At 60.5% G+C, this 27,315-nt stretch overlaps 1 protein-coding gene and 1 long non-coding RNA gene across 6 annotated transcripts in view; one reads left to right on the top strand and one right to left on the bottom strand.

Annotated features, from left to right (window-relative positions):
• The window catches only part of LOC308653105, a 430,906-nt gene that overhangs the window by 35,362 nt on the left and 368,229 nt on the right, over positions 1–27,315 (bottom strand). The gene's annotated exons all lie outside the window — the stretch shown is intronic.
• ADARB1 (adenosine deaminase RNA specific B1) overlaps positions 1–27,315 on the top strand; it is a 107,669-nt gene that overhangs the window by 7,157 nt on the left and 73,197 nt on the right. Inside the window, exon 2 of one of the 5 annotated variants that reach the window (XM_081301479.1) lies at positions 25,621–26,676. The exons of 2 other annotated variants lie outside the window; for them this stretch is intronic. In XM_081301479.1, the coding sequence (XP_081157605.1) occupies positions 26,636–26,676 (41 nt within the window). In that variant the 5' untranslated portion in view covers positions 25,621–26,635. Of the gene's footprint in view, positions 1–25,489; positions 26,677–27,315 lie in introns of those variants that run through there. 2 more of the 5 variants (XM_081301480.1, XM_081301483.1) reach the window with 2 other exon arrangements.

Here is a 27,315-nt window from a genome sequence, read left to right on the forward strand (position 1 = left end):
AGGCAGGTGCTCAGGGACACTTTTGCTGGGGAGTGGGTGGCTCTGCTTTCCTGTGGGGGTGGGGCTGGAACCCGGGGCGTCTGCCTCTGAACGCAGGCCTTCCCCCGCCCACGCTGCCCCCAGGTCCTCCTGTGCCTGGTGAATCAGTCCTATATTTATGCCCATATGTCTGTGTTATCTCCAGACTTCCTTGCTTTTCTTTGTAGAATAGAAACATTTACAAAACATCCAAAATTGTTACAAAACCACAGAAGTGCAATATAGTAAATTTATCTGTTGAAAATGGGAGCTCATGTCCTGAAAAACCGGCTGTGTCCTGCCAAGGTCACTTCATGCCTTTTGGGCTGCGTGTAGTTGAAGTGTCCCCTAAAATGACAGCAGTGTCTGAGAGAGAAGTAATATACCTCCATGAAGATGAGAACACTTTGGCTAAAATGGGAAGTTTTTGGAAGACGCAGCCAGGTAGAATACAGAATAGATGATTCCACTGTGGAAGCTTCAGAGAGTCAGCTCTGCAGAAGGGTCACTCGGGCAGGGCTTGGCAGAGAAGCAGGCAGGTGAGAGCCTGGCATGTGGAGAGCTCTTGAGCACTGCTCTGAATCTGTCACAGGCCCCTTGCATGTGAGGTGGGGGTGGTGACTTAATGGCTTCTGAGGCTTGTCCTATCCCAGGGGACGGTTGTAAGTGGCATTAAATATGCTGGGTATTCCAAGGGCAAATGCCCGTCCTGGAACCCTGAGCAGTCCTACCCCACAGGGGAGATGGCTCAGTCCACAGCTGGCTTTGAAGGCCTTGTGAGGCCAGCACAGAGGTTTCTTTCTCCTCCCTTCAGCTCTGTGGAAAGACACAGGGTGTAGGAAGGGGGGTCTTAAGAGCCGAGCAGGGTTGGGGTGGGGTCTGGGGCAGTGGAATTAGGGAGCAAGACCCCGGGCTGGAGTTGGCCCTTCTCTGTACTTTCTTGGTGCTAGGGACTAGCTGTCCATCCTCTTGAATTGAGCAGCTCTGTAAGCCTAGAGACATCACCAGGGGCCACACGGAACCAGTTAGGATTCAGCTAAGCCGGCCTCTACTGATGCCGAGGTCAAGGCAGAGGTTGTTAACGTTTGGTGACTTACAGTAGCATGTTTTGCGACTGCAGAAGCCTGTGGTTGTCACGTGTCCTTGTGCTTTTGATGACAGCACCAGAGACCCAATTTCTTATCATCTTTGGCTAGTGATAGCATAGCTCCCGGGATGCCAGCCCAGCGATGGTTAGTTAACCTGCTCAGGAACCAGTTCCCTTGAGAAAGGGCAGCATCGGGGTGTCAGGGAACTCCTCCCTGGCTCTGGGAGGCTCTGGGGTCAGACGCTGCACCTGGTTGCTGGGGTGGCTGGTGCTGGCCTCTGGGCTGGGCGCCTCATTCTTAGGTGTGGGTCCTGCAGGTGCCTGCGTCCTCACACCTCTGAGGAGGGTTCTGAGGGCTGTCCGATGGGCAGAGGCTGCCACTCACGTGTACCCTGCGGTGTGAGCTGAGGTGGAGTTCTGCTTCTGCTGATGGCACCGTTGCTGTCCCAGGGGCGAGCATCGTGTCACACTGAATGCAGGTTATTGGTCTTGGTAATTTTGAAGCTCACTCCTTTCAGGCTTGCTGTCCACCCCAGGTAGCAGCCCAGCAGCATTTTATTCTGGAGCGGAATCTGTCCCTGTGCATGGGGTCTGCACGTCCCCGTTACAGTACCCGTGCTTCTCTGCATTCTTGAAGGGACCGGCTTTTCTTTCCTGATATACGGAAACTCTGTTCTCTTTAGAACTACCGGAGCTTCACGCAAGGACGTTCTGTTTGAATCCCCAGTGCCAGGGAAGTGGCGGCACCCTGAGCACTCCTCGCCGCCCATGGGAGTGGGCCTGGGGAGTCCAGGGTGAAGCGTGGGTGGAGCACCTCCGCGAGAGGTGGGCTCACAGCGCCAGGCGGATTTCAGGCCGCACAGCCGGAGTCCGAGTCCAACCTAGATCTAACCGCTGTTGAACCTTATGAGAAAAGCTTCCATGACATCTCGGTGGCTTCCGGGCAGGCCCCAAGGGACCCTCTGGTCAGTCTGTGACCAGCCACCCTTGGGGCTTGTGTGTGCTGCTGGGACAGACTTCAGGTCTGCTCTCGGGGTCCTGCCTGCAGCCCTGCTGCCCTGTGGTGGGCGGCTTGCCCTGTGGTGAGCAAGACCCCTCCTAGAAGGTAGCTTCCTGCGGCACTGTGGGCACACTTGGTAGGACAGGGGACATGTGGCACTGTGGGCACATGTGGCACAGCAGGGGGGCATGTGGCATGGCAGAGGGGACACGTGGCACTGTGGGCACATGTGGCAGGACAGGGGGACACGTGGCACTGTAGGCACACGTGGCACAACAGGAGATGTGGCACAGCAAGGGGGCATGTGGCTCTGTGGGTACATGTGGCATGTTAGGAGGGGACATGTGGCACTGTGGGCTCATGTGGCCCAGCAGGAGGAGACATGGCACAGCAGAGGGGACACAGGGCACTGGGCACACATGGCATGCAGAGGGGACATGTGCACTGGGCTCGTGGCATGACGGCAGGGACACGTGGCGTGGTGGTCACGTGGTGTGGCACAAAGCCGTGTGGTGGGTGTGGGTCTGTTGCCCCGAGGCCCTGCCTTCCCTTGGTTAGTAGTGACTGAGCCCATGTGGCCTGGACCTGCTGGGGTTTGCTGGACTCCGCTGGCCAAGTGTGAGGCCAGGACAGGGCGGTGCTGGCCCCACATGCCTCTCACGTCCCCAGGCGAGTTGGCCATGGGAGGAGCAGTCACGCTGCAGACAGGATCTGGCTGTTGGTGAGCTCATCCTCGAGTGCTCGGGGCAGACCTGCAGGACATGGGGACATGCCCCTCGCCATGAGGTGGACCATTCAGCAGTTTCCCTGCTGGTCTGACCCTGCCCCAACCCTGGGCGACCGATGTCTGCCCTGGCTGCCTTTTCTGTGCCCTGGTGGTCCTGGGGCTGCTGTGTGGCAAGCTGCCCTGGTGGCTCAAGTGGCTTGGGGTGCTCTGGGGTGTGGACGTGGCGCGTCTTGCTTCCACTCCTTTGCAGGTGTAGGTGCCGCAGCTCTGACGTGGGCAGAGCGTCCTGTGTAGACATGTGCCTCCCTCCCAGGGCGGGTCCCAGGGGCTCCGGAAGAGCTTGGAGGGGGGTTTGGCACCGCCTTCCTCTGTGCTACTAGTGCAGTAGGGACGCTCCTGAGGCCAGACTTTGACGTGCCCCATTGCCTCTGGGCCTGGGTGGCCTCTCGTGGAGCAGAGCGTGTGGGCCTCGTGAGGTGGCTGCCTGTGCCCGGCGTGAGCGAGGGGCCTCGGCAGAGGGGCCTCTCCAGGGTCTGTTTTCTCCTGGCTCACAGAGCAGCCTGTTGGGACCACAGCACCTGCAGAGCCACACACACTTAACTTTTGGCCCAGCAGTTCTGCTCTGGGAGCCTGCCCCAAAGACACCTCCAGCGGGCTGCAGGGACGTGGGCGCCACCCAGATACTCGCCTGCAGGACAGGGTTGCAGCTCCAGAATGAGGACCACTCGGGACGGCAAGAGGCGGAGAGCATCTGGAGTACTGCCTTCATGTGGGAGGAGGTGGGATGCGAGTGAGGACAGACTGGCACACAGAGCCCGGGCACGGCCAGATGGGCGTGGGGAGGCCCAGCCAGGGAAGGCCCAGGTCAGTGGGTGGCATCATACTCCTGAGTTCTCCTGTCCAGCCCCAGGCTTAGAACCATGGGCCCTTCACATATCCCAGCCCCAGGTGGCAGCCCCAGGTGGAAAAGAAATGGCCCGCAGGCGTGGCGAGGCTGCACCCTGACAGGGCGGGGGAGGAGCCCTCGCCCTCCTGACTGGGTCCTCAGGGCCAAGGCTAAGGCAGGAGGGAAGTACTTCTGGGGGATTCTGCTCCCAGGGCTCAGGTCGCTGTGGGAAGCTGCTTGCGCATTGGTGGGCTGGAGGGTGAGAGCCGGGTCTCCCTGCCCCAGGATGGAGGGCTGGAGGGGGGGTGAGTGGTTGGGTCTTCCGCAGGTGTCCATGTCCCCATGCGTGTCTCCTCGTGTCCTCTGGGAGGCCTGGGAGCCCAGCAGCAGGAAAACAAGGGTGCTGTCAGCTACCGTGAGCCTGAAATTCCAAAACAAAGAAACAAGCCCACAGAGGGACCCCCAGGAGCATAGCCTTGGGCCAGGGGCAGGCAGGACCCTCCTCCCTCTGCCCACTCAGGGAGGATGGCTCTTCTTGGCAATGCCCTGCCTCTCCAGCTCCAGGCTCCAGGGCGTAGCACCTAGAGGTCCCTGCACACCTGAGGCAGTGTCGTCTGGAGAAGGCCCTGGGGCAGGTGCCGGCCTGCCCAGGACACCAGAGGGCCCCTGCGGGTTCTGCTCGCTCAGTTTTCTGGCTTAGCTCTTTGGCCCTGGGATTTGTTTTCAGTCTTCCCAGGAGAGGCTCTGGACCTCCACGTGGGTGGTGTCTCTTCCGTTCCGTCCTCTGTTCCAGAGGAGCTCTCCACCTAGCAGTCCTGCTCTCCTTTCTCCTACACGGTCTCCTACACTACTCCTTTCCAGCTAGCCGACTGACCTGTGTGGAGTTGACCTTGTGTGGCTTGAGGTCGGCTGCAGTGGCCTTGTCGTGGGGCAGCCTGCTTTGTCCCACGCCAGGGTCCCTCCGAGGAGCTTGCCGTGGCCGTGGGGAGCTGCTGCTTGGTCCCGTGGCTGCTGGAGAGAGGACCCTGTGGTGCCTCTTCCTCCCTGACCTTGGTGCTTTTCCTCCTCATCGGTGCCCAGCATCTCTGGTGCCCTGTGGGCTGTGAGGTCTGGACAGTGGCACGGCAGCAGCTTCATCTGTCCTTGACCTTGGGCGCCTCAGGCTGACGTGGCCCTCACCCCAGTCTTCATCTGGAGCAGCTCCCTGCTCCCTTCTCTCCCTGGCTGGCCATGGACAGTGGGAGCACTGACTGTGGGGCGAGATGCCCGTGGTCCCACCTTCACTCTGCAAGTGCAGCGCGTCTCGTAGTAGATTCCCATGTTGAACTTAACACTGCAAAGTGGCATTCTCCCTGTGATACCGTCTCCTTCAAAACGAGTCTCCCACTCCGCAGCCTCTCGTCCCTCGAGGTGCGTTGGCAGGCTGTGAGATGGTGTAAATGCCCAACGCCCGGCCCCTGGGGAGGTGGGGAGCCCTGAATTGCAGCGTTTGCCAGTTCCCAGAGTGTCATAGTCCTGTGTTCTGTTTCCGTCGGCTGGTTGACCAGGTCCTGAAGGTGCAGCCTCTCCTTAGGTGAGAGGTTGGAGCTGGTACCTGGGCACTGCCGCCCCGAGCATGCGTCTGATGGCTCTTCTGCTCCTGCATTTCTGGTGGCCACTGGGACCCTCGTTGTCCATGCGTCAGTGGGCACCAGCCCTGGTGCTGGCCTGTCCCAGGTCCTGGCCTCTCCTGAGTTCCCCCCCTGGTTTGCCAGCTGTTCTTCCCTGTTCTGTACTGTTAGAGCCTCACAGTTCCCCTAAACTGCCGTGGTGCCTCCTCCCTGGGTGCAGAAGAGCGTCTGCATTGCGCCTCCTGAGGGCCAGCAGGCACCCGGGTGGGCTGTGTGTGCTGCTGGCCCAGCCTGAGGTGCGTGGTCCTGTCCTGCTGCTCCTGCAGCGGGTGAGCAGAGTCTTCTGAGCGCCTGCTGTGTATCAGGCCCTCAGCATGCCAGGAGAGGTGTCGAGGGAGCACTGGCCCCTGGTGGAGTGCCATCCTGAAGTGCGTGGACTTTGGCTGGTGCCCACTGGACCATCCTTCCCAGTCTCCTGCCCACTCCGACATCCGCTGTCTTTGCCCCAGGTAGCCTCCTATACCACCCACCAGCCAGGTGCCCCAGCTGTCCAGGTTCAAAGCTCAGGGTTGGAGCGTGTTGCTGTGTAGGCCAGCTCCTCTGTGGTGTCTGCCCTCACTGGGCTCTTAGAGGAGAAGGCCACGCCCTTGACCCTGAGGGTTTTTACTTTAGGAAAGGTTAGTGCTTACAGGGCTGTGAGAGCATGGTGACCAGAAGAGGTGGGTGAAATGGCCCTTTGTAGCGGTGTGAACTGTCGTGCCACGTGGGCTGGCCTGGTCTGTTGCTGCCTAGAGGGGCAGTGGGTGTGGTGGTGGCACTTTACCAGCTTCCTCTTGGGACTGTGCATTTTGGCACCTGGTGGCTCCAAAGGGCCACAGCCTGGTCACCAGCCTGCCTGCAGCATGGTCAGTGTCCCTGGTAGGTGGTCCTGGTGGCCTCAGGAGTGGACGTGTGCAGATCGCAGCATGCCGGGCTGGAGTTTGGATGCAGGCCAGTGGCCTTCCAAGGCCCATCTGCTCGACTTCCTGCCACACTGATTTGGGTTTCTGCTGTTTTAATCCTTTGCAGAATTGCTTTGTCTTTAATTGAAACATCAGTATTTTACTCCCATAAGGGAAGATGGCTGTTTCTTCTTCTCTGCTTAGTAGAGACCAACGATCCCCATCCTGCGCTCCTGCAGGGTGTGGAGGGACAGCTGGACCTTGCGAAGCCTGGAGCTGAGGGGCGCGGGCCCTGGAGCAGGCTGAGCCCAGCAGCCCTTCCCTCTCCTCCTCCCGCCCTCTCTGAAGGGGAGCTCTTGGGCCGCCTCTCCTCCACTGCATGCCCTTGGATGGTGAGAGGGACGAGGCATGGGCATGGACGTGGAGGTGTTTTTCTGTATTCGTGACATCTTGGAATCCAATCTTGGGAGGTCCAGTCCAGGAGCAGCTCCTGGCCTGAGGTGGAGCCTGTGGTCACCTTAACCCGGATCCCAGTGCCACCTGCGAGGCCTGTCTGTTCTTCGCGGTGCGCTTGTCTGTGCCTTGACAGGCGCCTTGGCCTCTCCGGCCTCCCTCCCCACAGCAGCCCAGTTCCAGACACGGGTTCTGAGAGCCTGAGCCTCCTGTTCCACAGCAGGAGCCACCTGTCCCCACACCTTCCTTCCCTGGGTCCTGGCTGGGGAGCTGGCTCACCTGGTTGTCGTCTGGGTCGTCCCTGTGTTTACTGCGGGCATGAGGAGAACCAGGAAGCTCAGGCTCCAAAACAAGCCCTCGGCCGCAGCCCGAGGAAGGAAGCAGCCCAGCCCTGCCACCACGCCGGCCCTCCCTCCTCATCACCGCCCTCCCTGGAACTAGCCCTGGCGGGCGGCACCCCAAAACTGCAGCTGCTCAGTGCATGTCCTGAGTGTCCTTGCTCCACGTCCTGGGGTGGCCCCAAGTCTCGGGAGGGGGATGTCGCAGGCCCAGATGGGCAGAGGGCTTCTGTGGTCCTGCCTGGCTGCCCGCCGCGGGCTTCCAGGGCACCTGCATGCCCACTGACACTGTGTTTCTCTGCTGCCTCCTGCCTGCCGTTCTATGGTCTGGATCTAGGTTTGTCCTGTCTGGTCACGGTTCAGGGATTAGAAAGTTCTGGAACTTCTGAGACCTGCTGCCCCATGTGTTGGCCTGTTGGGCTGTGCCTGCCCCGCCTGCTCTGCTCTTCTCTGGGAGAGGCCACAGCTCAGTGTCCAGGCTGGTGGCTGGTGTGTGCTGCCCACTGCTGGGGCCAGGGCTCGTCCGCCTCCTAAGATAGTGTCCAGGCTGGGTCCCTTGTGTTCTGCACACCTCGATTCTGCCCTTGGAAGCACCTCAGGGTCAGGCTTGGTGGCCCTGTGGGCACTGAGTAGATGTCACTTGATACGATCAAGGGGCCTGTGGCCGCCTACCTGCCCGCCTGGTCGTCTCCAGTGGTTTGTTAGTCACTGCTTGACGTCACCCTCAACGTGGCACACGTCTGATTGCGCATGTGGCTGTCACGTGACTTTGAAAGGTGCTTCTTGTTGTGTGTACTGTGTACCTTGTGACGTGACGAGGTACATAGCTTACAGACACACTGAATGCACACGTTGTATTTTCTTTCACGAGTGGCGTTCTAGTGATCTTGTATTGAACCAGTGAGACCTTTGAGGGATGAAGTAGGCCCTTTTATTTGCTCAGAAGTATCCAGAAGCATTTTAAAAAATTTCTTTTGTAGCTGCAGATGGAGAGCTTGCCTTTATTTTATTTTTATGAGGTGCCAGGCAGGTGTGGGGCTAAGCCACAGCCCAAGGGAGCTCTCTGTACAGTCCTGCGGGCTGTGCACCCGGCCGTGTTCCGGTGGCGGCTGAGCCTTCTTAGGGTCCATGCTGGTGGCGTCCTTCTCTGAGTGTACCGTGGCCTCTTGAGGCTGGGAGCAAGCTCCACTCTGATTAGTACCCTCACATGCACGAAAAATAAAGCCATTCTGTCCGTCTACAACTACAAAAAAAAAAAAAAAAAAAAAAAAAAAAAAGCTTGGGGTCCTTGGCTCTCCCTTTCTGTGCTATCCCCCAGCCAGCCCCAGTTCCCTGGGTGGAGACAGCCTCGGAGGTGTGGAGAGGTCACCATTGCAGGCTGTGGGGCTGCTGTTGGAGGTGGGGATGGTGGGGTTGGAGACATGCTTGCAGGGGTGTGTGGGAGCCCTGGTCGGGCCTGTCCACAGGGTGGAAAGTGGCACCTGTGGTGGACAGGGCTCACAGTGCTCTGGCCTCTGCTTGGTAGAGGGCAGTGAGCTGGGTTTGGATGGCCACTGTGCCCCCGCTGGGGGGGGGCATGCCAGGTGCTGCATCTGCTTTCCCGTCTCGAGCTCTCTGGGGGCCTCTGCCTGCCTCTGCAGCCACGTCATCTGAAACAGGAACTTGAGTGTCTTGGATTTTCAGCCTTTTTCCTTGCAGCACCAGCACCCGTCTGTGGCCAGAACCTGGCAGTGTCCCAGCCTGCTTGCCCTCATTGACACCGGCCCTCCCTGTCATCTCCCCACCCAGTGCCCTCTGTCCTGGACACGAGACAGGCTGTGTCTGGCACTGTGGGTTTGTGGGCTGCAGTCGGCCTTCCCCATAGGGCTGCCTGAGCTCTAGGGGTGCGAGGGTCTCCCCAGCAGAGTGCATCTCAGTGGACCCTTCTCTAGCCAGCGGGGCAGGCTAGAGACTGACAGGTGTGTGGGATGAGCTGAGGCTGGCATCCCGTCGTGGCCGGGTGTCCTCATTCACGCCTCCCTGGGGGTTTCTCATGCAGCGTGTCACTTCAGTGTTCCTCCTGAGCCCTCAGGGCTGCCGCAGAGGCTGCCCATGGGGCAGCAGCGTCTGCGAGGTTTTCGTCAGATAAGCTGCAGTGGTCATCCTTCAATGCAGCGCGTAAAGCCTGTCAAATCAGCATCTTTAGTAAAGTTGCTCTTTGGGCCTCCTAAAGCATCATGTGCCCTTTGTGGTGGGTGCAGATCAGTGTTGTACCATTTCAAGTTGTAGAAATCAAAGTGTGTTACCAAACAGTGCACAGCCACAGCACCCGGGCGACTGGGGGAGCTGCGGTACGCCACCGTTCACGAGAGGTCTGGTCTGTTTCTGGGGTGCCTCCCAGACCTGCTGCCATGGGTCTCTAGGTCCCCAACGTCATGTGGGAGGAGACCAGACACTAGAGAGGCATGTCAGGTTCACCTCCAGAAGTCCCCCGAGGCTCAGTCCCAGGCCCTGCCTAAAGACGGTCGTGTTGGTGTTGGCAGGAGTGGGTCTGTGAGGGCGGAAACAGGTGTGGAAAGGGTGTTAGGGTCCTGAAGGGAAGTCACCTGCCTGGGGCCTTCTTCTGTTCTTCCCTCTCCAGACCCCAATTCATCTTTCCTCCCTCCATGGTAGAGGTTCTTAATGTCCGGAAGTCTAGCTGCTAACCGTCCGACTATTCGCCACACGTGGGAACATAAAGAGCACGCACAGGTTGTGTGGGCCACGGGCCTGGCTCTCTGGAGCCCGCTCGAGGCGGTGGCTGTGGGTGCACTGTCCAGTGGGATGGGAGGAGGATGGAGGAGACACTGGCATGGTCCAGCAGTGCTTTGCTGGCCCAGGTCAAACACAGCAAATGCTCTCCCCAGAGGGGAGCAGGAGGGCTGCAGAGGCGCCACAGGGCACGGGAAAGGGACGGCGGCCACTCTGCTGGCTCTGCCTGGAACATCCTGCCTTCCCACGCCACCTGATCATTCTGTGACTTTGGTGTCTTTGGATTCCCGAGGTGGAGGGGCAGGCACCCAAGTCCTGAACCCAGCTGGAAGGCCGTCCTCTCTCCCTCCATCCCTCGGAGGCCAGAGGTTCCCGCTCAGCCTGGGGATCCTCTTTCCAAGGGGGGCGTTTCCCTTGCGTATTCCCCTGGGTGCAGTCCGGTGGCTGTGGCCAGGCTGGGCAGCCAGGCAGGCAGCGCCCTAGCCGAGGATGTGCGGCAGGACCAGCACGGACATCGGGACCAGCAGGCCGGCCACGGGATGCTGGCCTCCGGTGCGGAGCTCCTTGCCCGGTGGTGGTAGGTCTGCAGACCAGCCGCCGCCTAGGGTGGGGGCGGGTGTGGTCTTGGACCGGGGCCCGCAGCAGGTCTGCACGGGCAGCACCAGCAGGGTCAGCACCAGCGCCAGTGCAGGCCGGGCCAGCATGACCCTGCGCTCGGCCATCTCCTGTCCTCCACTGGTACCCGACTTGACTTGGCTGCTGCTGGGAGTGACTAGTCCGGGAAGTCCCGTGATCCTCTTGGGGTTCTGTCCAGCGAGGTCCGGCAACTGTACCCCAGCCCGAACCCTGCCAGTGGAGGGTAACGGCCCAGGATTGCGTGCGGCTGGAGCGAGCTGCGTCCTCTGCCGTCGCCGGGCCACCCCGCCCCGCTCTGCCTTCCCCACCCCTCCTGCAGCCTGCAGCCCTGTAGCTTCCTGGTCTTCCCCGCAGCGCTACCCTGTAGCCCCCGAGGCAGCCTGCTCCTGCCCCCACCTCCCATGGTCCTCTGCGTCCTGGGCTGTCCAGTCCCTGGAGCACGGCAGCCTGGCAGGCAGACCCCTGGGTCCTCCCTGCCCCGCCCTTTCTGTTCCTGGACCTCCTGATCCTCCTGCCCCACCCATGGCTGCCTGGTCCTCAACAGCCTGTCCTGCCTGCAGCAGCCTGGTCCTCCCCGCTGGCCTGCCCAACCTCTAACTACTCCCTCTGGTCCTCCCCACACTACCCAGCAGCCACCTCCCTCATCTCCCAGGGAGTCCGCTCCCCCCCACCGTCCCACCCTGCCCAGGGGTCTGGTCCAGGTGTGGTTAAAGCCTTCTTTAGAGCCGTGCCCAGCGCCTTGGCCTCACTAATCTTTGAGGAGGCGTCCTGCCCCGTAACCTGGACCTTTCCTGTGGCCTCCGGGAGGTCTTGCTGGTGTATTCTGGTGCTCCCTCTGCTGGAGGGCCAAGGAGCCTGCCTTCCACTGGCAGCCCTCACTGGCTCTGGACTGTGGGGCCAGTTCCTGTTCAGAGCTGGAAGGTTTCTCCCCAGGCACAGACACTTCTCTGATAGTGACTGGGCGTCGGGGTTCCTCCAGTGCTGGGCATGTTGCAAGCCTGTCTTGTGGCCACGAGGTGGAGAGGCTGCCACAGAGCACAGCCCTGGGGAGGGAAGTGTCAGTAGTGGGCCTGCTCTTGGCAGGCCTGTGCCACAGTGAGCGGGTCTTGCGTGACTCAGAACGTTCAGTGTCATCTCCTCACAAAAAGCCGTCTCTGCTGTTACCAGCGCAGCATGTGAGATAAGTTTTGATGTCTTGGAGAGAATTGTGAAGGCAGTTCAGGCTCTTCCCAGTCCCACTTCCTGAAACAGACCCACCCAGTCCATGTCCGGGGGAGGTCATTTCCTCAGAACATTTGGGGGGCTGTTAAAGGAAGGGGATGAGTCCAAGGTAGCACAAAGGTGCGGTGTACCTACATACTCCGTATGAAGGATCTGGGCTCCTTGGAGAAACACCTGTGCCAAGTCCAGGCGGGAAACACGGGGAGGCCATGCCTGCCAGTGACAGTGCTCAGAAGCACCCCAGGCTCACTGCTGGCCCAGCCCCCAGACCTGTCTAACATGGCAGCCTCCTTCCTGGCCGGCTCCTTTGTAGGACCTTGGGCACGGGCAGACTCCCAGGTCCACACTGCTCAAGCCTTGGCCATGGACGGCACCTCACCCTTCATGGAAGTGCCTGTGACCCAAACGTACCCCATAAACCCAAGCTGACCACCAGAGACCCTCAGGGCCACCCCAAGGCCATGCGAGGCTGCGTGGCCAAGGCCGTCAAGGCAACTTGGGACGAAGGGGGTCAGGGGAAGGATGGGCCCCACTGGTAGAAGCAAAGGTGTGGGTGCAGACCAGGGAGGACTGGGGGCTTGTAAGGAGGGGCCGCAGAGGTTTCAGATGTCAGTCCTGCTGTATAGGAGGCAGCTCTTGTGAGGTCCGGTGGTCTGTCTTGGTGGAGTCGGACAGACGTGGTGTTGCAGGGGACACTGAGGGGACACCTAGAGCAGGGTGGGTCAAGTGGCCAGGAGAACTGTCGGCAGCAGGACCCTCCCTGGCTGCTTGTGTGCAGGCCCGGGGTCCGCTGCCTGCTGTCCTGGTGACCCACCCTGCTGCCCCCAGGTCTTCTCTTGAGCCCCAGCTCCACGGGTGCCTGGAGCTCTTTGGGGGCGTGCTGACTACAAAGAGGGTGTCGGCTTAGTGACAAGAGCAGAAAGTCTGCTTTGTCCCTTGGGCAGGGTGCCTCCAGATGAGATGCCCAAATCCTGAAGCCGAGTTGCCGTGCAGGGCTGGTTAAACTCCCCTGGTGGCACCGTGGAGGCCAGCAGTGTCTAGGACTGGCCTCCCAAGAGGCTCTTCTGTAAAGTTCTGAGTGCGTCATTGCTCCTTTGTGGTTCATGGTTTTCAGAGGAGCTGGGGTTTCTTTCTGGCCTCTGGAAGGTGACGGAAGAGACGGGAGGCCTGTTGCTCTCCTTTCCTGATCTGCTCTTCACGGTCCCCATCTGCTCCCTCTCGGCCATGCAGGTTCTCAGGTCGCAGTTAAGTGATCAGATTTTAAACGGGACAGCCTGCCAGAGCCAGCCCCAGAAGCACTGCCAAGACCAGAGCTCTGGGACACCCTGTGGCCATGGTGCTCCCCAGGAGGTCTGCTTCCAGCAGTGCAGACTGGTCCCTCCCTCACAGGGAGCCTTCCCGGAGGTCCCAGGGCCTGGGACCGAGCATGGCCCCCTACCTGAGCTCTCCTTCTACACCAACACCTGGGATGGACCCTGATTCTCGAGCAGGTGCAGAGGGTGGGCCGTGGGACCTGCTGCACGGGCAGCGTGAGCAGCACACTGCAGTGCGAGTCGTGTGCACGCGTCTCTGCTCCGAGTGCCTGCTTGCTCGGGCCTCACGACGATGCTGGAGGACAGGACACCTCGCGGGAGGAAGCACTGACGTGGAGCCAGGCTGCCGTGGGAGGCTCACCTGAGTGAGCATGCAGTGTCGGGACAGTTACACCCAGAGGGCCCCCAGGTGACCAGCTGGGCAGACACACAGCATGAATGTGCTGGACAGGGGCAATCCACCTCCCAGGTACACAGTTGCTTCTGCCACTGGGAAGGGCACAGTTCAGCACTTACCAACTGCTGGTTCTGGAACATCGCTGTCAGGCTGGGGCTGACCGTGGGTAATGGGATCCGAGGGCAGTGAATCTGTGGGGAGGTTGGGCCGTTCTGAGCAGTGTCCTTTGTGGACCTGCGTCAGGGCTGTGGGAGATGAGGCTGGAAGCATGGCCTCCCGTCTGTGGGGGGCCTGCTGCTCTCCTTGTCCCAGCCACTACCCTGCTTGTTAACCTGCCCTGTCCAGGAGTCAGACTGAATCGGCTCTTCACTGTGGCCTGTTTTGCTGGTGCTTGAGGGAGATTGCTGTGTGGGGCTAGTGGTGGCCAGCGGGTGGCTGGGGACACCCCTGGGCTCTCGGGCGTTCCCAGGGGACCCAGCTCTCCAGGGGTTGCTCTCCTCCTTTTCTTTCCCACAGCAGCTTCTCCGTGTCCCCCCTTGTGGCTGGAGTGCCCTGGGGTGGTCTCCTTAGCTCCAGGGAGGTTGGTGCTGTGCCCTTCTCGGGGCTGTGCTGCCTGCTGGGTTTGAAGCCCTGGCCGGGGACAGCAAGCTCGTGTGGAGCGCAGGTTGAAGTTGGTCGTGCTGAGACCTGGTGTGGTAAGGGCGAGCTGTGCCTTCACCAGCTTGCGTCTGGAGTGGCCATCCCTGCTCAGTGCTTGACCTGGGGACAGAGGAAGTGCACAGTCCGAGGGCTGGGTCACCTGCAGGTCTACTTCCCAGATCTGCGGGGAGTAAAGGGAGCTGCAAGCCTGGTGCCCTTGCTGTGCTCTTTTCTGTCCCCACAGTGGGTGACTTGGGGATTCATCAAAATGACAAATTGATAAAAAGCATGTTTTCCCAGTGACTCTCAAAATCATGGTGACATCACTTTCATGAACAAGCTCGGTACAGTCTGACAGGCTGGGGTCCCGGCGTGGTGCACAGGTGACAGGGACCGTGTCCTGATGAAGATGCTGCATGGAGTCGGAGGCGGGGTAGGCTGTGGTCCCTGGAGGACTGTGGCAGCTGCGAGGTCCAGAACCACGTCCCCTCATGTCCATTCTGCTGAGGGACACCAGAGGCCCCAGCATCCATCCTTCAGGACTGCAGTGCCGGTCAGCGGCTGTGCATAGGAAATCTCGCTTCCTCCCTGAATCCGTCCCCATGGAGGCCACCAGCGGCCCAGGGAGAGAAGGTGTTGCGGGGCTCGGAGAGCCACAGGGTCCACGTTGGGGCTGCTGCTTCCTTTCCCCTGGGCATCCTGATGTCCCCACTGGCCAGGTCAGTACAGGACAGGGAAAACAGGTGCCAGATGTGGGAAAGGGACCAGACCACCTCCATTGGCAGGTGCCCGGGAATGGGCGCAGCCCTGAGCACCGTGGCTGGCAGCTGTGGGTCGCTCACCCGAGGGCGTCAAGATGCAGAAGGCAGATGACGAGGGTCCCTGCAGGCATCGGTAGTGACCTTCACGTGTGCAAAGAGAGGCAGAAGATGTTAGGAAAGGGACGCCCCGCTGGCCATCGCAGTGGTGGACACAGTGCTGGGAATGGAGGACACCAGCTGCCAAAGCCCCAGTGGAGGGAATGGTACAGCGGCCATAGGGCAGAGGACTCGGGGTCCGGTCCCCGTCCGAGTGGTCTGCAGGGTGGTCTGCAGGGTGACATGAGGCCTGGGGGCAGGAAAGCCATGAGGGCGCTGGGGGTAGGGGTGTGTTGGTCCCAGAACTGAAACAGGAAGCCAAGCAAGTGGCCGACTGGAGGCTTAGGGAAGGACAGCCCACCTGGGTGGCTGGTCCCCCATATTCCACAGCATTTGGCCAACCTGGGGAGAGGCAGCCACATACTGCCTGGTGACGGCGGGTCACAGCAGGCTGCACAGACATTCCATCAGGGTTCCCACCCAGCGGCACCCAGCTGTCTGGAGCGAGCCCTGGATGTCCACAGCGGGTCGTCTCAGGATGCCCCTCCGGAGCAATGACTGATGGTGGTGTGCACAGGCGGATGCAGGGAGTCCAGCCCTGTACCTGGCTAAGGTGGAGATCCAGCGTGGGACAAAGGTGGGGTTGCACGTCGCTGGATTGGGTGGGCTTCTGAGAAGCAGAGCACTATGGGTCCATGTCTCACTCCCTGGACGGGGCTCCCAGTGGGCCGGAGGTGGGGCCTTCAGAACGTGTGGCTCAGGTCAGGTTTGAGGAAGGAAGGATGGCGGGACTTGGGTGCAGTAGAAGACCCGGCAGCAAAAATGTCCTCAACCAGAACCCAACCCCACCATCCCGTGAGCGCCATCAGGACAAAACACCCGTCATGAGGAATCCCGCATCGCGCGTGTCAGTGTGTAGTTCAGGGGAAAACCCCGAATCCTGTGGGAAGTGGGCAGAAGACAGCAAGGGACAGCGCACGGGCGGGGGAGGGGGGCTGGTGGGCGGAGCCGGCCGCCTGGGGTCCTGGCTGTGGGGGCGTGGCCCGCGTCTGCGCTCTGCGCTCTGCGCGCACAGCCAGGGCGCTGCTCACCTGTGAGCCGGCATTTGCGCTGAGCTCTATGCACCTGTACGCTGGAGCTGCTGGACGCCCTTTGCCCTCTTGCCCTGCGGCTGGCTCCAGCTGCCACGCTCCCCTTCCCCGCCCACCCCCAGGGTTTCCGCGCTGCTGCCTTCCCTAGGGAGGCTGTCGGGCTGCAGGGCTCCGGCGGGGGGTGGCACTTTGCAAGGAGGAGGCCTGTGGGCATTGCCCCGCTCCCGCCCCCGCCTGAGGACGGTCAGCCAAGGCCGGGCCAGGGCAGGAACGTCTGCACCACTCTCCACCCTCTGTGCCCTAGGAGTGCCCCTGCCATGTTCCTGGGACACTGCTGGCTTGTTGCCAGCCCCCTTGTTGAATGTCCTGGGCGTCATTCACCTGTGCATGTCCACCTGTGCTGTCCTTAGAGCTCCATCCCCACCTGGGGACTGTCAGCAGGCGTGGACGGCGACTTGTGCTGGACGCTCCCTAGGGTTTTGACCCAACTCTTGGTTCTCTGAGGTTGAGTGCTGAGCCCCTGAGTGCTGAGTTCCATGGATAGGAAAGCCCACTCACCCTGGTGAGGCATGGCCAGCAGACCTACGCCTGGCTCCCCTGGCCGCCCGGAGCAGGCGCTCCTGCAAGGGCTGATCCCTGGGGTTCCAGGCTGCACACTGCGGCTGTCTTTTCTTCCTGCCCTCAAGGGTTTGTGCCTGAGAGGTCAGGTGTGAGGGATGTCCTCTTGTGCCTTCAGCCCCGCCCTCCGGCTGCAGGAGCTGGTTCTCACTGACCTCATCAATTCTGGATTCTGAGAGGAAAGGGGGTTTGAGACCTTCTTCTGGGGCACTTTCTCCCTGGCTGCTGAGCCCAGGGAGCTCGGCTCCTGCCATGAGGCCGACTGGATGTGTTGCTGTCACTCTGTGCCCTAGTTGTCATCTCCTTGTTTCTGGCTGGTTGGCAAGCAGCGCTGGTGGCCGCCAAGGGCAGCTATGTCTTTGGGTCCCGAACCTGTGGTGCTGGCCACGAGGAGCTGTCCGTCTGCTCTGTCCCGTCAGGAGCTGAGCTGACAGGCTGTGGGCGGGAACCTCAGCTCCTGGGACGACAGCTCCTGGCCAGGGCAGTTGGAGGACATTCATTTGGGCGCACGTCAGCCCCTTGCAGTCCTGGCCCTCGGGCAGCTGCTGGTGTCTGGCAGCTCTCGTGTCTCCGGGCGCTCTGGCTCGACCAGTCAAGTCTAGCCGTGTCCAGGGCCCCCACATGCATGGGTCGTCTCACAGATAGCTTCTGCCACCACAGACCATGCTTCCCAACGTTGGCGAGCTGCGGCCGGCGCCTCGCTGTCCTGGGGCAGCCCCTGTCTCTGAGGACCCTTCCTGCCCTGGCTGTCCTCCAGCCTCCACCTCGCAGCTGAGACTGCCCAAGCCCACCGTGCCACCCTGCTGCTGGCAAGTGCCTGCCCCCTGGCACCAGAGCTAAGAGCAGCTCCGTTCCTGTCCCCTGCCTGGCTGAGTCCGGGGACACTGGCCACAGGACACCCTCCTGCTTGAGGCTCCCCGATGGGTGGAGTCCTGCCAGAGCCATGTTGTCACCGGCTCTCTGGCAGCAGGGTCACCTGGGCATGTGCTGCCTCCTGGCCCGAAGCTGTGCCTGTTAGGATTAAGCCTAGGGCACCTTGTCACTGAGCCACACCCCTGGCTTGTTTTTTATCTTGAGACAGGGCCTTGATAAGTTGCTGAGGCTGGTTCTGAACTTGCGATCCTCCTGCCTCAGCCTCCCTGGCTGCTGGGACCACAGGTGTGTGCCTTCATGCCTGACTTAGACTTTATTGTTTTGAGCAGTTTCGGGTCCACAGCAGAATTGAGCAGAAGGTACAGAGAATTACTGTCCGCCCCTTGGCCCCACCATGTACAGCCTCCTCCCCTGTCACCACTGGGGGACACATGGGGTGTTCAGATGTGGGGTGCTGGCTCTCACCCCATCCCTGGCTCATCACTCCCTCCCCAAGGCAGGCCATGGAGGCCAGGGTTTCTCTCCCTGAGGGCGGCCTCTTCCTGGTCCTGCCAGGCCTATGATAAGCCCTGCAGGGCACTGCCATCTGGTCGTACAGAGGGCTCCTGCCGTGCCCTCAGGCAGTGCTGGAGGGAGGGGGAAGCAGGCCTGCTGCGCTCCCTGAGTCCATTAGCCATCCTACTCTGGGACAGGGCTGGGGTGCTGGACAGCACGCTGTCCCTCCTCACCCTTCCTGTGCCTCTCTACATGTCCTGGTGGTCCACTGGTCAGTGCAGTTGTTTCCCTGAGTTCTGGAGCTAACCCTGACCCTGACCCTAACCCTAACTGGCCTCCGACCCTGCAGCCCATGGGGACTGACACTCCGTCCAGGTAGATGGCATCAGAACTGAGCGGAGCCAGTGGACACCTGGCTGGTGTCCACTGCAGAGCTGCTGGCTTGCAGCTGAGGAGGCCTCGTTGGGTGTCGGGAGTTGTGTGGGGTTGAGTGGGAGAAGTGGTTTGGACCTGTTTCCCACAGTTTGTCACAGTTGATGGACGGCCACGGCACATCATCTCCCCCTGAAGCCATGCTTCACTGCAGGGTATGCTCCGGGGGGCCAGTGTGTGAGGCCACTTGTCCCCATGGCGGTCCACCTGTAGCCATGCCCTGCCCAGCAGCCCTGCCCCCCACGTCCCTAGCCTGCCCTGGTGTGGGTGCAGCCGAGTGTCTTCTTGAGCTCAGCGTGGGGTGGGCACTGAGCTGGTCCTCTGGGCGAGCTGCTCGTGCTGGTCAACCCTGCTGAGGGTGGCTGGTGGTGTCCAGTCATGGGCAGTCAGGGGTGCGGGGCTCGTGCTGGGGTCCAGGAGCGGGTGTTGCTGAGGACTGTGTGGGAGTCAGGGGAGGCGGCTCCAGAGGGCGCTCCCCCATGGTCCTGGGCAGGACCGGGGAGTGTCTGCTGGGTGCTGGGGCGACTCAGCAGGTGTCTTCCCCTTCCCTGACGCTGGTGAGCTCTGAAACTTCCTAGAGAGGTCCAGTGAACGCTTGGACTTCTCTCTCTATTCAGAGGCAGGGTCTCGAAGTCCTCCAGGCCCCTCCCAGTGGACTCGAGTTGGTACCATGTCCGGCCGCAGCTCCTGTGCTGGGAGGTTGGGGCAGGGCGCTGCCTGTGTCCACCATCTGAGTTTCTGAGTTCCAGCTGGGTGTCCTTCCTGGGACCGCAGGCCACATGCAGTCTGGAAAGGCCGACACCTCGTGTCACAGACATGTGGGAGTCACTGGGTGTCCCCTGGGGCTTGGGGAACCCTCCTCTCCTCTGGGCCTCGGTGGCCTTTCCAGGCTGGGTCAGGCCTTGCTGCTGGGCTGGGTCTTGGCCAGGTCCTCCTGAGTGGAGCTGCAGGGCAGGTTCTGATTCTGTGGGTGCAACTGGTGGAAATAAAGGGTGGGCCAGGGCCACCACCTCATCCTGGTCCACCTGCCCTGGTGTGAGAAGCCTCTGCCCACCCCAGCTCTCGCCTCCATTGGGAAGACGTGGGCTCGTATCACAAGTAGGTGCCGAACAGGGACACTCTGAAGAGTGAAGGTGACATGTGGGACATGGCAAGCTCTGGACAGATCAGGGCCTGGTCCCAAGGAATGCCCAAAGGTCACTTGGTCCCTGGGAGGACAGGATGGGGGGGCTTGCTGGGAGTCCTGGGCCCCCTGTGTCCTGGTGTGCAGCCCTGGGGGCACGTGAGGCCCTGAGGCCCCAGGCAGTGCTCAGCCTAACTGTCCACCTGCTCCCAGGCCTCCCTGGAGCTATTTGTGGAGTAAACCGGGATACCAAGTTTTATAAGCATTTTGTCAGAGCTGAACTTTCACGTCTATCCTTGACCTTTGCTCTCTGCTCTGAAAGGCCCTGGAGGCAGGCGCCTGGGCAGCTTGGCTTGCAGGAGGGCCAGGGAAGGGCCCGGGTTGACAGGCTCTGGGTGGGAGTGGAAGCCGTGCTGCCTGCTGTGGGTCACTGAGGAGCTGTTGGGATGCAGCCACATGGCCACAGCCCTGTGGCCATGAAGGAAAGGACTTTGGCATGGCTACTCTCTGGATCTTTAGGCTGGACGTCGCTGCTGCCCGGCTGTGTGAGCGCACAGCACACGTTCTCACAGGAGCACAGGAAAGCCCCGCAGAGGCAGACTGGCCTGGGATGGAGAAGGTGCTGCGAGCATGTGCTGAGCACCGGGTTCTCTCAGAAATCAAGAACTGACGGTGACCGGATGGTGGACACATGACCGTGGATGCACCCTGGGCCCTGTCAGTCACTGACCCAGGGAAAGTGCTTCCTTGGCACCTTCTGGAAGCAGGCAGGGTTGGGTCCAGGATGCTGGCAGGTTTTTTTGGTCCCACCCTGGGGCCTGGCAGGCCTCTCACCGCATGGCTGCTGGGCGGTCTCACACCACAGCCCAGGACTCACAGCCCCCAGATCATTGAGACCAGATAACCAGGACAGCATGCTCCGGGGATGGGTGGGCCATTGGGCAGTGGAGCATGCTGGGCAGGCTCGGTGCCCGTGGTTTAATGGAGGAGGACTCGAGCTGACTGTTCTTTCTTTTTTGTGGGGTGGGGGGTACAAGAGATAGAACATGGGCACTTGACCGCTGAGCCACATCCCCAGCCCTATTTTGTACTTTATTATTTAGAGACAGGGTCTAACTGGGTTGCTTAGCGCCACGCCATTGCTGAGGCTGACTTTGAACTCACGAATCTCCTGCCTCATCTCCCAAGCCAGTGGGATTATATAGGAGTGTGCCTCTGCACTGGATGCACGTTCTTTCAAAGGAGTGATTGCACTGAAGCAAAGGTGGGCTAGTGAGCCGATACCTGCCTGTGGGAGCCTGGCTTTCTCCTGGGTGCAGGGGCTGGCAGGTTACAGCATGCTGAGGTTGTTGCTGCTCCAGGAGTAACAGACGTCTCTGGTGGTCCTTCTGTAGAGCTCTGCTGATCTCCACCTGGTGTCCCTCCAGCACCCCTGAGGTGGGCGCTCCAAACGCTCTCACAGGAGGAAGGCCCAGACACCCGGGCTGAGTGTGGCCCCAGAGCCAGCAGGTGCACGCTGTGATCTCAAGCTGGGCTTCCAGCCCTGGCGTAACCAGCGTCGCGCTGTCCTGTGCCACATCTGACATGCTTGCTGCTGGACCGAGTGGACATCAGCTTTGACCTGACTAGAACCAGCAGTGTTGTCTTTTGTGGGCATGTGTCCCCTGCTCCCAAGTCACTGGGTCCCTCATGAGCAAGTGCTGAGCCTCCTGCCTTGTCAGCTGCAGGGAGGGGCAGGGGACCAGCTTCTGGTGGCCGGCAGTGTCTGCTCCACCTGGGGGTGCCCAGCCGAGTGGTTTGGACTTGCCCTCCTCTCTTGGCTGTCAGCAGAGTGCGTGTGAAGTGGGTTGGAGACCCCTCTGCCCGCCAGCAGCTCCTGCCCGCTGGCTCCACCGCCCTGCTCCTGGGCTTGGCTGTGGTCAGGCGGTGCTTAGACCTAGGTCTTGAGATCTAAAGCACTCAGGCTGCTTCCGCCCCTCATCAGGCTCTCTGCTCCTCCACAGGCTTGGCGTCAGGATGGCAGCTCGCACACTGCCCACGGTGCGGGTCTCACTGGAGCCAGTATCACGGAGCCCTGGCTAGTCAGGGGCACACGTTCACGGCACCCGTGTCTTTAGGGTCCTGCCGCTCTGCCCACTGCGCGGGCACTGGTTCTCAGCCTCCCAGCGTCTGCTCCGTGGGTTCTGGTGTGTGTGTCTGGGGGCTCTTGGATAGGTCCAAACGGGTTCCCTGGTGGTTCTGGAACCTAGGTGCACATTGGCTTCCTTTCCAGCTCAGGAAGTATTTCCTGTTGTTTCCCAGGGTGTCGAGGTGCAGACAGGAAGCTGAAGGTCCTTCCTGTTCTCCTGCCAGCAGGCTTCCCCTACCCGCCCCCCACCCACCAGCCCCTGGCTGCCATGTTGCAGGTCAGCCCCCGAGAGGCTGGCTGGGTCACCTCCAGGCTGTGGGCAGAGTGCACCACCCTCCCTGGGCAGGGGCAAATGATGGGCTTCTTTGAGCATCTGGGCAAGGCCATGCTTGCTTCCACTGGACAGAGGCCCCAGGGCGTGCGAGGAAGGCCAGGCAAGCACCCGCTGTGTGGTGCTCCTGGGCCCCCAGAGCCCATCTCAGCCCTCCTCCATCAGGACCACATGTGCCGGCAGAGGGAGGGTGCCCCCCGCCTCCGTGGATGGAGGCCAGCACCTGCTCCTGCCTCCCCCTTGGCTCTGTTTTGAGGATATGTCCCCACATGTCCCCAGCTCTGCTGCTCCTCTTCTCTGCCTGCCCAAGGCCAGGCGTGTGGACAGGCGCTGCATGTGGCCCATGTTTTCATTATTAGAAAATATCTGTGTTCGTTTCACCAGCCTCCGTTCCCTTTGCTGGTTCCAGGTGTTTTCCATGGGTGCAGGGCCCTTTCTGGGGAGACGGTCCAGTCTGTTGTATGGTGGCTGACAGGGTGTCATTGGGGCTGCGTCTATGTCTCTCCCTAGGAGAAGCCGCCTGCACTTGGATTGCTGGAACCCCTTGGGGTTCTTGCGGCAGGAGCTGCTGGCCACTGGTTGTGGTTGGTGAGACGGTGCTTTTGTTTCCACGCGGGCGTCCCCTGCACCATGCCCCTGGTCCTGGTGCTGAGCCCTCCAGGGGCACTTTGTTCTTCTCTGTGGCCCCTCGTCCTTGGTTGTGTTTGGATGAAGTCACGTGTGAGACAGGGCGGGAAGGCGTGGAGGGGAAGTGCCTGGGCTCCGACACTAACCTAGTCAGTGGACTCCTTCCTCATGGGGTTAACTGGTGACTGCAGGCAGGGGGCGTGGCTGCAGGAGGGGCACTGGGGCGTGGCTGCAGGAGGGGCACTGGGGCGTGGCCATGGCCTACATGTCCTACCTGGCAGGTGACTGTCTGCTTCGGGCCACCACGTGAGCTGTTTCCCTCTGCCCACTCTTCTGCCATGCTACCAAGGAAAGGAGCCTGCTGGCTGTTAATTGAGACCTCTGAGACCGCGGGCCCTAAATAAACCTCTCCCCTCTACAGTCGTCTTTTTCAGGTCTTTCAGGTGCAGCAGCAAAAAAGCTCACCAAGACAGACGTTGGTACCAGGAGGGTGTCGTTGCTGACCGTGTGGATCAGAATTTTTTTTTTTTAGTTGTAGATGGACACAATATCTTTCTTTTTTTTTTAAGAGAGAGAAAGAGAGAGAGAGAGAGAGAGAGCGAGAGAGAGAACTTTTTAATATTTTTTAGTTTTTGGTGGACACAACATCTTTATTTATGTGGTGCTGAGGATCGAACCCAGCGCCGCGCGCATGCCAGGCGAGCACACTACTGCTTGAGCCACATCCCCAGCCCTGGACACAATACCTTTATTTAATTTTTTATTTTTATGTGGTGCCAGGGATCGAACCCAGTGCCTCATGCATGCCAGGCAAGCGCTCTGAGCCTTGGCTCCAGAATTTTTTTGGAGCTTTTTGGAATTGGTGGAAGGAATTTGAGATGTTTAGCAGTACAAGCTGGAAATGCTTTAGGTTGTTTAAGCTACTGGCTGATTCTGGTGGGAGCTCAGAAGACCAGAATGCTAACAGGACTGTGGGCAGTGAAGACAGGGCTCAAGAGGGTTTAGAGGAAAAGGAGGACACTGTTGGTAAATGGACTAGAGGCCCTTTGTGTTATGTTCTGGCTGAGAAGTTGATTTGCTTGTCTCTTGAGACTTTCTGTGAGGCCAGGTTTAAAAGCAACGGATTTCTTTATCTGGTGGAGGAAATTTCTAGGCAGCATAGCATTCAGGCGGTGGCATGGATATTGCTGGCAGCTTTTAGCCAAATTAATTGTGATAATCAGGAGCAGAAAGCAGAGCAGAAAGATTTAAAAAATGCGCACTTGAATCTGTCTGCTTGCTGGTCTCAGGAGTGAAACTGGGCCCAAGGAAGCTGCAGTTGTTAGACATCAGGCTACTAAAATGCTAAAGGCTTTGCCCAGAGACAGTGAGAAAGATGGCTTGAGGGCATCTCAGGAGCTGGCAACACCACACCTGTCTCAGGCTTAAAGGAGTGAAAGTGACATGATCTTGAGAAGAGACCGGCGGGGCACAATTCTTGCACAAGGGGTCCTAGGAAAGCTTTTCAGTGTGCTCGGCCAGGCCCTCGGAGGCTCTGCAGCCAGGGTCCTGGAGGCCTGGCCATTGCTGGAGTTGGCAGTCGACTTGGTGTCAGCCATGTGGGGCTGGTTCTGCAGGAATGCAGGATGCTGAGGTTGGGGGTCAAGGAGGCGCCCACCAAGATTTCAAAGGAAGAAGGCCTGGGAGGCGGGAACCGCAGCCGGGTGGAGTCCTGGAGGCGCCCTGAGAGGGCCAGGTGTGGAGGAAGCCAGAGCTGCAGTGACCCCTGAGACGGAGATGCCGTCTGGTCCCACTGCGTCCGTCTCTGCGAGCTTTTGCTTCTGTGTGCGGGTGGGTGGCCAGCTGGTCCCGCTGTCTCACACGTCCTGACGGTACTGGCTTATCCTCCCGTCCTCACAGCCTGTGGGACAGTCCTGTCCTGAGCTGCTCATTTTCCTTGGACAGGGACTTCTGTGGCTCTCCAGAGAGGACATGGCTCTTCTGTGCTTGCCGTCTGTGCCACTGTTCAAGGAGGCACAGTTGGGCACTGCCATGTGATCATGACCCGTGACCTAGGGGAGGGCTGTGGTGACAACGTGCAGGGTCCTCCCTGCTTGCCCCCCGTCAGGGCTGCTTTCCCTGAGAGTCCAGGCTCGGTGGACACCAGGTGGGGCTGGTGGGGTGCCTGCTGTGCCCCTTCTTGGCAGGCCTCAACCCTGGGCTTCCGTCCCCGCGTCCTCAGGCTTGGGCAGGTGGTGCAGGGTGGACTTGGCCTTGTGCCCTGCCTGCCTTTGCAGTAGCCAGGTCCACAGTGAGTGCAGAGCCCCGGGACCTGCTGTTGGGTGGGCTTTGTGGTGGAGGGAGCCAAGCCCTTCAGGGACTGCCTGCTGCCCCGCTGCCCTGTGGCTTCTGCTGGAGGCCGTGCAGCCAGCTCAGCAGGCCTCGGGTCAGGGACGCAGTAGGACGCGGCAGGTGAAGACACTGCCTCGCAGTGACCCAGCGCGGCACCAGGTGCCTTCCGTGGAGACTTCGGTTGCTGGGAGCTCAGGGAATGTCTTCTCTCAGGTCATAAACAGTGTCCAGTCATGTGGCTAGTGGGCTTTAAAGGACGAGCCCAGGCCAGGTACAGCTCAGTGGTCTAGGCTTGCCTAGCATGCACGAGGCCTGGCTTCCCTCCCCAGAACCAAAATAAATGAGCAAAGACGTGTCTTCAAAAGACAGCCGCGGTGTGTAGAGGAGTTCTGCTGAGGCGCACTGCAGGGAAACAGGCCGCTCTCCAGGAGGCTCCGCGCTCACTGAGACCCTGTGCGGACCGTCCTGCAGTCCTGTGTCCCTGGGGAGAGGAGTTGCTCTTTTGCTGAGCATGCACCATTCGTTTAATCTACTTGGTAGAACCAACCCAAGACATGTTTCCATCCCTCTGCTCCGACACAATGCAGGGAACCAGGGACAGGTCAGCTGCTGCCCAGAGGTCTCGTTGGCACTCCAGGTCCCTAGAAGGCACCCCAGGTTTTCTGACCTGGATTCCCACTCACGCTCTCTAACTGGAGTCTCACCTGCTTGGGAACAGCGAGAGGACTGCGTTCGACACCATGAGATGTGCGGTACCTGCCGTTTCCTAACTGGAGCTCGGAGCACACAAGGGACGGGCACCCGGAACCTCTCCTGCTGGACTGCCTCTTCCTCCTAGCTGCCGTTCTGTAGGAGTGGCCCGGCCCAAGGGCCAGCCTGCTGCCCCCCGCACCTCCTCCACGTCCTTTAGCCCGGCTTCCTTGGTGCTCTGCGGCCACCTTGCTGTCGCAGCCTCTGCCGTCTCTGGTTGGGCCTTCTGAACAGGTCACCTGCCCCACCTGCAGGCACGTCTCCTCCGCCGAGTAGCTCTGGACTGGAATTGGCTTGGTGCCGTGGCACTGCTGGGCAGGGCTCTGCCCTGGCTCCTGCCTCACGCCGAGGCTTTTCAGTCCCTCCCTGCTCTGCCCTTTCTGGCTCCCCACCTGGGCCTCTCTCTTCCGCTGCGACTGTTGTGGGTGGTCAGCTGGTGGACCCGCTGGTGCGTGGTGGTGGAGTTGGCCTGCGGAGCTGCCTGGAGGACCAGCCGCGGCAGGCGTGACCTCTCTTCCTGGTGCCTGCTGTTGCGAGGGCCAAAGTCCTCATGGGCCACGTGTAGAAGAGAATGGTCTTGCTGCGCGTCCACGGGGACATCACAGGCCCACATGAAGACTAGGCACCCACGGTGACATTCATGCCCTTGGCGGACAGCTGCTGTCCATCCCGGCTAGGCAGGGTCTCCCCTGTGTTCCACAGGACGGTCCCCGTCCCTCCCAGTTTCCCAGTGAGCATGCACCCTGAGGGTGCGGTGGAGCTGTCCCGCGTGGCCCCGCGGCTGCCCTGGTGGATGGGTGTGCGTGCACCCTGCCTGGTCTGCACTCCGGCTCTCCCTGCACGTGCCTGCACCCTTGCTGGAGCGCTCTGCTGCCGCCCGGCCCACGCCTTCCCACCTGCCTCAGTGCGTCCTGGGGGTCGGGCCCAGGTCTCGGTGAAGCCGTCCAGGCTGGAGCTCTCGTTTCTGACTCTGGTCCTTCCACATGTGGGCCATCAACTCCTGTTTCTTCTGGACCAAGCCGAGGTGAGCGTGTGTGTAGAACCTGCTCCTCTTACCGAAGCCACGGGTTTGGGAATGAAGTTTTCAATGTGTGCTTTGTCAGCTTTTGCCGCTGTCACCAAGAGACCGACACCAGCCACCTATGAGGGGGACAGTGCATTTTGGCTCACGGTTTGGGGGGTCTAGTCCCTGGTCGGTCGACTCCGTGGCTCTGGCCCACGGTGAGGCAGAACGTCAAGGCAGAAGGAGTCGGGGGACAGCAACCCAGGAGGGGGTGCCAGGGAGCAGAGAGCTCCACCCACCAGGAACAAGATGCAGACCCCGAGGCCCACCCACCTGCCTCCAGCCCCGCCAGTCTGGGCAGGTGGTCTGGCTGTCTCCTACCCACTGGCTGACTGCCCTACCGTCTGGTCACCTCTCACGTGCACTCAGGGTCCTTATGTCTGCAGCGGACCCTATTTTGTGTTGTCAGGGTTTGAAGTGACTGTTCTGTCTTGGCCAGCACTGGCTGCCTACTGACCCATCCCCAGACTTACTGACATCCAACACCATCACTTTGTGATGCTTGAGGTGGCAGATCAGGGACTGGCTCCTGGTGGTGACTGGGACTTCAGGAGGGTCACCTTGTGTCTGGAGGTGGCCGTATGTCTGGGGACTCAGTTC

This window comes from Spermophilus citellus (assembly GCF_964194105.1).
Source record: "Spermophilus citellus genome assembly, chromosome: 7".
NCBI lineage: Eukaryota > Metazoa > Chordata > Mammalia > Rodentia > Sciuridae > Spermophilus > Spermophilus citellus.